This window comes from Lissotriton vulgaris, chromosome 1_1, assembly GCF_964263255.1.
Source record: "Lissotriton vulgaris chromosome 1_1, aLisVul1.2, whole genome shotgun sequence".
Taxonomy (NCBI): Eukaryota; Metazoa; Chordata; class Amphibia; order Caudata; family Salamandridae; genus Lissotriton; species Lissotriton vulgaris.
Genome location: NC_141685.1, coordinates 102375537 through 102386147, shown reverse-complemented (window position 1 = coordinate 102386147; position 10611 = coordinate 102375537). Strand labels below are relative to the sequence as shown.

At 42.1% G+C, this 10611-nt stretch overlaps 1 protein-coding gene across 1 annotated transcript in view; it reads right to left on the bottom strand.

The window, feature by feature from the left end:
* Nucleotides 1-1284: 1284 nt before the first annotated feature.
* LOC147737596 (uncharacterized) overlaps nt 1285-10611 on the bottom strand; it is a 30444-nt gene continuing 21117 nt past the window's right edge. The window contains exon 2 of the mRNA XM_086936603.1: nt 1285-6476. Coding sequence (XP_086792729.1) covers nt 4461-5507 — 1047 coding nt within the window. The 5' untranslated portion in view covers nt 5508-6476 and the 3' untranslated portion in view covers nt 1285-4460. The remainder of the gene's footprint in view (nt 6477-10611) is intronic.

The window sequence follows — 10611 nt, the reverse complement described above, 5'->3', positions numbered from 1 at the left end:
TACAGAAGTCACAGAGCGTAATTTTGCAGTTAATTTTTTTTCTACAAGTAACTTTGTAATTGTCAAAGACAGCAGCTAATAAGGTGAGTTTCTATAAGCAGTTAATATGGTAAATTAGTATAAGCATCTAACAAGGTGAGTTACTATAAGCAGGTAATTTATTATACTTTCCAGCCGCAGTCTGGAACAGACTGATAGCACAGTATTGTATGTTACTAGGCCTGGGCGGAGTTCTCCTATGCGGAACTCTGCGAAGTGCCGAAAAAACTCTGCCACACTCTGAGGATTTCTGAAAATGCGAAGTGCGGTAAGTCGCTCTGCTCATGCCCGATTTTTAGCTCCAAGACATTGCACTGCACAATAACATCAGTGCGAACTGCACCATGAGAATCGTAAGAGGGCGCTGTTTTTTTCAGCCACTTGAGTAGATGTTCTACTCACACAGCAGCTTCCTTAACATGAGCGGTAGCGACCTGCCACGACTGATTGCGTTGAGAAATCTCGACTGGAGGAGGCCAGCCATATGATACTTCTCACTCTCGCTCGCCAAACTTAACATTGACGAGCCGCGCAAGAGGGAAAACTCTGCCCTGTGCGGCTTTGTGTAGTTTTTCAGAACTCTACGATCCATGGGTAAAGCTCAGTGAACGCTGCCGACGAGGTGGAATTTGTCACCCACCCCTATATGTTACAAGAAAAGAGCAACAGGGGCAGCGAGCAAACCTGAGAAAAAGAATTGGAAAATGTTTGCCAGTGTAAAATAATATTCACTTTGAGGTAGAGGGAGAGCTGATATTCTCAACATTGCGTGTCAACACCTGAGATGTTTGTGAAAGATCTTTAGTTACAAGAAGGCATCACTACAGTCCCCATATCCTTCTTTATGCAGTAGCTTTGTCTCTTAACAATTGTGGCAAACAGGATTGCCGATAGAAGGTGGACACTAGGACAAACCAGTCGGCAGTAAACAGATAGGATCACAGGTAGAAGGTGGACAGCATTACTAGTAGCATGTCTCGCTTCATGAACACAGGAGAGAAGGTAGTACCATATCAGGCAAAGAACCTATTCTCACTCAGAAAGCAGGCACACTGGTGAGAATGGTGCACTCTGTTATCACTTGTGTCAGACTCCTGCTGAAAGCTGTCATGCTGTCAAGATAGGAGCCCTCTATTGCCAAATAAACTAGGCTCCTTGTTGACATCGCAAATTATCTTCATAGTTTAGGGAACAAATCTCATTTAACATCTCTTTCTACAGAATCCGCAGTGAAATACCATGAACTAAAAGACATTATTTTGCTTTATTACATTTAAAAAGACATAGATTTCTTATTAATATGTAAAATCGAATCATCATTGTGTACATTGCATAACATCGTGATTGCTTTTTACTGTATCATATTTTAGTTCATGTTAATTTGAACGTAAGGTGGGTTTGATCCTGGTACACGCCTCTATAGTGTGTTTTTAAAGGCTCTTGGATGACCATGCATGGGCCGTGGTCGGATGTTTGGTTGTGCTTTATTAGTAGAGATTTAAAAGTGTCTGTATTCAAATTCTTTATGCCACTAATGGCAGTAACAGCCACTTATTCCTAAATATGTAGAGTTGAGTTTAAAAATGGTCCTGTTAACGTAAAGGAAAGTAAGTCTGATCCTGGTACAGACCCCTGTAGTGTGTTATTTTTAAGGATGAGTGTACTGAAGACCAGTTATGTGTCTTATTCCTCACTGACTGGGTCGTTGTGATGGTGGTCGATGGCAGGAAGAACTTCCTGAACTCAGCACTTCGCTAAAATGAACTCAGTGCAAGGCATTAGTTTCTACCATCTTCGGCTACTGAAGATTTGACCTTTCCTTTAATTTGATTTGCATATTATATTGGCTATGCAAGCCTAGTCTATGAGAACACTGCGGATTGGATGACTCCAGCAACACAAAAGAGCACTTCAGATTATTTAGAATGCTGCGGTCTATCTTATTTGTGGTCTGAGGAAGCCCCAGCTGCATAATAAAGTTTATTGTTTGCACACGAGGCAGCACTTAATATGTAAGTCCATTCAAACACTGGCAGAGCTCATAAATTGAGGGTTCCTCTTTGCATGTAAACACAAGCCTGAATATCATTTGTGTCAAGACTCAGTATCGTTTGTGCTCATTCTCTTCTGAATCCCGATTTCTTTTCCAGTGCCAAGGATCCAGAAATGTGTAGTAGGGAGTCGATAGTTCTGGATTCTAGCTCTTCAGATTTGGAATTCTTTACTGCTCAAGATGCAATCTCTCCCTAGCTGGCAAGCTTTCAGAAACCAAATGAGAACTAAACTTTTCAACAGCCCTTTCTCTTATCAATAATTTTGCTATCATGCACCAGTTCTGTTCTTTCACCAGTTCGGATTTGGATGAGTGATTCTCTGTAAAAAAGATACTCTTGAAATTCTAATTGTGAATCATTTACATAGTGGTAAGCCAGCAAATCTCTCAAGGATCCAGCTCGATGTTGTACACCTTTGGGGAAGTGCCACTATGGCTCGTGCATTAGAAGATGCATGTGATGATGGAAATGAGCATCACTTCTCCTGCATCATGGGTGGGAAGACATATATTGGGCACTGCCACAGGGTTCCTCCTTGAGTCCCATCCTCTTCAATGTCTACATTGCTCCACTGGCTTCCATCGTATGGTCCTACGACTTCAGCATTATCTCAAGTGCAGATGACATGCAACTCATACTCTCCCTCTCAGAAGAAACATCGATCACACAATCACCCTTCCTTATGTGCATTTCCAACATAGCATAATAGATGAAAAGAAGCTGCCTCAAGCTACATGCTGACAAATCTGAAGTGGTACTGTCCGGCAAGTACATCTCTCTCTGGACCCTGGCCAGGTAACCCAGCACCAGAGGGCCTACATCCATTCCAACTACAACACCAGGAAATTGGTATCATATTCGATAGCCAAATCTCCATGACCAGCCAAGACCGCACAGTAGCAGCTCCATGCTTCCACACTGTCAAGATGCTCAGAAAAATATTCAAACGGATCTCACTAGACAGCAGCAGGAGTGTCAGATAGCATTCTTCACCAGTAGACTAGACTACGGCAATACCCCCTATGCAGGTACAACCACCAAGTTCACCAACAAATATCAAGCGGTTCAAAATACAGCAGCAGACTCATACTCAATCTCTATCCATGGACACACATCACCCTCACTGACTCCCCATCTAGAAGTGCACCACGTTCAATCCTCCCACATTCACCTACAAAGGCACTCCACATCTTAGTCCTTGCGTAGCTCAAGGACCACATTCACTTCCATACCCATAATAGGCAACTCAGATGGACTGGACGACTCCGCAACCAAATCCTGCATCACCTCACTACCAGATATGTCTTCTCCCAATCGCCCCCAAGACCAGAAGGAACTCCCCCTCCCCATCAGAGCCTGTTTTTTCTCAATTAGTGATCAGGGTGTCTTGCAAATCCAGTTGGCATAACAACCATAACTGAACGCATCAAGCCTGAGAGTTGCAGCTCATATTTTCACACTTTCACTTCTCCTGCTTTTGGACACTGTTCTCTAGATGCAGCCACAGAACCAGCAATGTTCCGCAAAATGACGTAACACCCGAACCAGCTATGAATTTCCACCAGTATGTGCTTGTTAAATTAGTTTTAGTGTGCTGGGCTTAAAGGGTTATTAACTTAGCAGCGCTAACGGGGCGGGGCGGCCGCATGCTGGTGACAGAACCGCTCCGTCACCAGCCGCGGTTGAGCTGTGCTGGTGACGGAGCGGTTCCGTCATGACCCGCCCCGCTCAATACAACTGCCGCGCAGGCGCGAAATCAGCGCCGAGCAGGTGCGGCGCCGGGCCATGACGGAACCGCTCCGTCATCAGCACAGCCCAACCGTAGCTGATGACGGAGCGGTTCCGTCATCAGCAGGGGAGGGGTTAAAGAAATTAACAATCGCTGAGAACAGACACTTTTATAATTTTACAAATATCAGTTTTTTCTTCTTTCCTTCTAATCCAGTCTTTCATAACCTACTTTTTATAATCTGGTATTCGAAGATTCCATATAATTGTAATTTTATTATTTTGAATAAGTCCTTCATCTCAAAAGAACTGCAATTTTTTAATCTTGAGTATGTCCACAGACAGGATGTTGATGGCCTTAAATGTTTGTGTATTTGCTGCACCTCTAGGATTACTTCTATGCGCGTTTCATTAAGGTGTGTTTTTGCTTATGGTATTCAAAGGATTATAGGGGTGATAATCAGAAAAAGGTCTTCACTTATTCAATGTACTTGAATGTTTTTCCCTTGGGTGTGTTTGCTGAAGGCTTTTGCAGTAGTGATGACTAACTAAAGCTCTTCACACATTCACTGCACTTGAATAGTTTTTCCAGTGTGCATACACTGGTGCTTAGTAGGTGTGAAAATCATCAAAAGCTCTTCAAGCATTGGCTGTACTTGAGTGGGTTTTCCTCTGTGTGTATACACTGATGTCTTTGTAGGTTTGATAGTTGACAAAAAGCCCTCTCACATTGACTGCACTTGTCTTTTCCTCTGAATGTGTTTGCTGATGAGTCATTAATGTAGAAGATTTACTAAAACTACGTCCACATTCACTGCACTGATATGGTCTTTCCCCAGTATGAGTTCTCTGATGCTGTTTTAGGTGTGCCGATTGACTAAAGCTCTTCTCACATTCACTGCATTTGAATGGCTTTTCCCCGGTGTGTGTTCGCTGATGATATCTTAATGTTGATAAGTTACTGAAACTACTTCCACATTCACTGCACTGATATGGTTTTTCCCCAGTGTGAGTGCTCTGATGCTGTTTTAGGTTTGCCGATTGACTAAAACTTTTCTCACATTCATTGCACTTGAATGGCTTCTCCCCTGTGTGTGTTCGCTGATGGCTTTGCAGGTATGATAACCGACGAAAGCACTTCACACATTCACTGCACTTGTATGGCTTTTCCCCTGTGTGTGTTCTCTGATGAATACTGAGATATGAGGAGTTCCTAAAACGGCTTCCGCATTCATTGCAATGGTATGGTTTTTCCTCTGTGTGTGTTCGCATATGATTTATTAATGTTGTAGATTCTCTAAAACTACAACCACAATCAGTGCATTTAAATGGTTTTTCCTCTGTGTGTGTTCGCTGATGAATCCTGAGTTTTGCCGATTCAGTAAAACTTCTTCCACATTCACTGCAATGATATGGTTTTTCCCCCGTGTGTTTCCGTTGATGGTTTTGTAAGTGTGATAACTGACTAAAGCTCTTCAAACATTCATTGCATATGAAAGGTTTTTCTCCTGTGTGTATTCGCTGATGTTTCCTTAATGTTGATGATTGACTAAAACTACTTCCACATTCATTGCAGTGATATGGCTTTTCCCCGGTGTGTGTTCTCTGATGCTGTTTTAGGGTTGATAACCTACTAAAACTCTTCTCACATTCATTGCACTTGAGTGGTTTTTCCCCCGTGTGCATTCTCTGATGAATCCTTAGCTTTGAGGAGTCAATAAAACTACTTCCACATTCTTTGCAATGGTAAGATTTTTCCCTTGCGTGTTTTTGTAAATGTCTTTGCAGGCCTGATAATTGAATGAAGCTCTTCACATATTCACTGCAGTTGAATGATTTTTCATCTGTGTGCGTTTGCTGACAGCACTTTAGTAGTGATGACAAGCTAAAGCTTTCGCTGCATGTGAATGATTTTTCTTTCTTTGGGTCAGGTATATATTTTTCTTCATCCTATTTCTGCTTTTCCGGATGGGCCAACATGGTTGATAAAGCACTTGCGTTAGTCTCACATTCCTTGCAAGTGTGTGATATTTCAGAAATTGTCTTTCTGATTTAACAAAGTACAATTATCACTAAATGCCCTTCTTAGTGGGCGATTGTGTCTTTAGATTCAATAATGGTGTTGCGTGCTTGTGGATACAGATTAATCATCCTACTGGTCACAACAAATTGGGGAAAAGTTTGTATTGTAGATAGCCGAACTTGTCTTTTGTTCACCCTTCAGTTGTCTGGCTCCACTCCATTGTGCTCTTCTCTGGTTGATGTTGTTTAGTTAGAAAGGGTTTGCAGTATACCTACAGAACTGAATGGTGGGTTGTTATAATTGTGGACAGCAAAGCATTGATGTAACCACATCCTACAGATCCCATGATAAAATGCTGTTATTGGACTTGTTTATACAGGAGGTAGTTTGCCTTAATTCTCTAAAGTTCTTTTCTTCGTCTTGTTGCATGGAGGTGCACAGCTCCGACTCTTACATCTACTGTACTGCCCTTGACTGCTTCTTCCAGGATCTTTCAGTTTATGCTCGGGGTCCTCTGTCTCGGACGTGAAGGCTTTCTTTAATATTGGAGCTTATTTACTATGACTGTTTTTGCAGATTTACAGCATTCTCTTCTTTATTCATAAACATTTTGTGCATTCAAGGTTTTTTTTCTGTTGAATGTAAAAAAAATTAAAATTACTACATGGAAAGATAATGGAATTTGCGTGCACAATATTTAACCGGCCATGAAAACATCTCTGCTATACCAGCTGTGTAACTTATCAAGGTTATTTCACTATAAGCAGATATTTCAATAAAAGTTCAGTTGAACATGTCACAACTTATTTATTTCAGAAAAGGTGTTGATTTACCAGTGTTCATAGAGTAAATTAGTAAAGAAAGAACACTTGCATAGCACTTGCATAAATGTTACAGCTCTATGTAGCTGCATATAGTCAAGATTAGTTTTAAACAAGAACAGCGCTTTGAGAAAGAGATGGACGGGAAGACGAAGGCAGCAGGATGCACCTAACAGTGTTGTGGCATTCATCCAACATTTTTGTACATGGAGCTGCCTGGCTTCATTGCCTGCCCCTACAATATGCTGTAGGGCATTGGTTTGTTGATTTTTTTTATTTTATGGTGTAACGTACCTGGTCTGGAAACTGATAATGCGGACCACTGAAGGTGAAAATGGTATTGATGAAATGATTTTGGTGAGCGGATAATCTATTTGAAGTTGAGCAATTGGTGACACCCAATGGTTGTGGAAGTCCAATGTGCAGATTAGTCGACACAAATAATACAAATGCATCCTTTCTGCTTAGCCAAGAATAACAGATAAATTAAGCAGCATGAATAAATACAAGCTGGCATCGTCAGAGTTGTCCAAGGTAAATGGTGTTGTCAGAAGAGCAGATAACTGATGGTGCCACAGTGGAGGGTGAAGTTGATGGATTTGTTACATGAGGGACATGGTGCTCTAACGGTGCATGAATTTCACCAAGCAGCATACAGGGCCCAAGAAGTTTGCACTTTAGCTTTGCATCTAACTTTATGGCATTCTTACAATAGTTCTGGGTAAGTTAATTTGTGACAGGTAGCACTAGTTTCCATGTTGCCTGTGAAAACTGATCAAACTACAAGAGATAAAGCAAATGATAAGCCACACGATGAGTGGCCAAAGGCAGCAGCTCTCAGACGCTGAACTCCATGAGCAACAGCAGCTTGAGGAAAGGTCAGACTTATTGTTTTCTTTAAAATGACTGATCTTTATACTCTAAACTCCATGTAATTCCTCCCAGTTCAATATCTGTTTGTTTCAGAAATATTTTATTGATTTTGATAAGAAAGGCCCATGTTCTCCATAAGAACGGGCTTAATTCCCCAGGATGTATTGCTAATGCAATTATGAGGGTATGCCTGGACGGTAACTAAGATGGTGGGTTGATGAGTCAGCCCCTTGTAATACCTTTGACAGAACTGGAGTACAGCTGCCAGGGCCATCTAAACATTAGTAGTTATGTACTGACTCAAAAGCATAATTTGCTGAAATGTGAATTGACAGTGTCCATTTCTGTAGAGGCAGCATAGTGGGGAAAGGATGATGTTGGGCCACTGATCCACTGATCCAGCAAACCCTCAGTAAAAAGTGGAGGCAGAGATGTATTTAGATACCTCTTTGATGGCCTACTGTGCGGATACAAAGGCCATATACAGAACAATTCAATTTCAAAACCTTTATTCGACAGCATTGTCATAAAAGCATTGACACCCTAACCTATACATCAGTAAATACTATTCTAAAATACAATCACATTTTAAAACACACATTAAATTCAAAACGCTGACGAATCATGACTAAAAGGAACGCATTTAATGCTAAAAACTCAAATTCACTAAGCATGATTAATTAAATAATTAGTCTACATAAAATCACGTTACATTTCCTCTAACTCCACTGGCTAAAGTGCGAGTGCGAATGATCCATGCCCATCCCAGATATTTTGCTACTGCAATTGCTAAAGGAGGGGAGCTGTTTGATCCCAAAATTCTAAGTGCTTCCTGGCACCTTCGTGTCCCTAAATTCTGACATGCTGGTTTTAACCACCTCCTTCTTGGAGAAGCATAAAGAGGGCAGGCAAACAGAAAGTGCGAGATGTCCTCAACCAAGTCTTTGCAATGGTTGCATACATTAATATTACTAGGCGACCACTTTTGTGTGAAAGCGTTAGGGGCAAACTACCAGCTCTAAATTGAAAGTACAATTTTCCATCCATAGGTTTTGTAATAAAATCCCAGTATTGTTCACAAAATGGAGCAAATTTGATTTCCAAATACCGGGATGTTAACATGGAATGTGGGTTAGAGGTCAACACAGATTGCAAAGTCATATCCCAGTACATTTTTTTCACAATCTCCTTTGATGGGAAGGCATTTGGGTCAGTGTTAGTCCATAGATGGTCTAGATGGAGTTTTGTTAATAGGTTCCGGATCTCGTTGAGCCATGTTATTGTATGGAACCGGAACATATACAGAACAGACCAGGGACTCGAGACGCGGCCAGGTAATTGAAAAATAACTGCTGAGATGCAAAGGAAAACAACAGCTTCAGGCCATAATCAGACTAATGGACAGTGGGGGGTTGTTAGAAAAACTGTGAAAACACCACACAAAAAGATCCTACATCAGCGTAAACAAATAAAGCCAAATGGAATAAATAAAGCATGACCAAAATGACGAAAATCTAATTAGTAGAACTGGAGATATTGAATGTTAAAGTTTTTAGAGTAAATGGCGCCAAAAGAGTAAAGCACTAGCTGAAGCTATCTGGTCACGGCAGTTCGGGACACAGTAACATGCTCAGGCTGACCGCTATAGATTGTGTGTCGGCTACAGGGACCCAGTTATGCTTGCTGAACAGAGTCCCTTAAATCCACTTTGCGGAGCATTGTGTGGATCCGTGTCGAAGATGAGTCGTGCAGCTAAGGAGGTGCATTGGTTTTGAGATGTGGCGTGCCTGCAGTGTGAGGTCTTCTTACATCGTCATCAATGGTGGCTTGCAATGTGAAGTCCAAGGCAGAGATGCGCTGCGCAGTTGGGGAGATGTTTCAGTTCAGAGGAGCTGTGGGGCTACAATGTGGAGTCCATCGCCGAGGCTGCTGTCGACGGGGGATGTGAAGGCCTGTGCAGGGGATGTGTCACACTGCGGCAGGTCCGATGCAGTCTCAGGCTTTGATGCAGTTCTTTTGCAGAGGTTCCAATCCATGTAGTGTGGTGATGGGTTGGCTCTGCTTGGGTTTGCGCTGCACAGTAGACATTTGTTGGTTCTTCTGGATCCACAGAGGCTAGCAGAGTACCTTAGGCCCACTTCGAAGTGTCCAGGACTTGGGTGACACCACTTGGCAGGAAAGACTTGCAGATGGCAGAGTCCAAGTGCAGATGCAAGGTTGTTGGAAGCCTGTTATGTCCCTGAGGCTTCAGTTCAGGAGGACAGCCAACCAGCCGTTGAAGTCACCTTGGGTTATGGGTTTTAGGGATGCAGGTTCAGTCCTTCTTACCCAGGCAAGAGGGCAACAATTCTGCACAGCAATACAGAAGTCCAGCAGAGAGGCAGACATTCAGCACCACAGCAATCTTTCTTCTAGGCACAGTATCCACAGGTCCAGAAGCATAATGAAGGGGTGGTTTCAGAGATTGTTCTTTTATACACAGTTATGCCTTTGAAGTGGGAAGAAGCTTCAAGAGGCTTGCCCTGTTATTCCTACCATGGCTCCAGTCTAAACTATAGGGAGTATGCCGACCTTTGTGTGGACACAGGATACAGCCTATTCAGGTGTAAGTGAGGCTGGGCCAAGCTGCTTCCTCCCATCCAGCTAGTGATGGCCCATCCAGTCACACATTCACTCCCATTGTTTGTGACAGTCTAGGAGGAATACAGAAACCCCACTGCCTACTTCAACTAGTCATGTGACCAGAGACAGGTTGCAGGCACCAAATGGCTAGGGCAGGAAAATGCAAACTTTCTGTAAAGTGATATAGCTGTTCTGTTGGGTGTCGCAATTCCTTAGTGTGAAAAGGTGGTGTCTAGAATATATCACAAATGTATGCAGATCAATATATGGTCTCAAAAATTATTTAAACAATATACACAACATAGATGGAATGTGGCCCTATATTAAACCAATATTTAACACCCCCATTGTACAATCAATAAAAATCGAGACAACACACAGAATAACTATTAAATATATTGTATATTCCAAATCATATACTCAAATAATATACACAATTTTCTTCGTATAT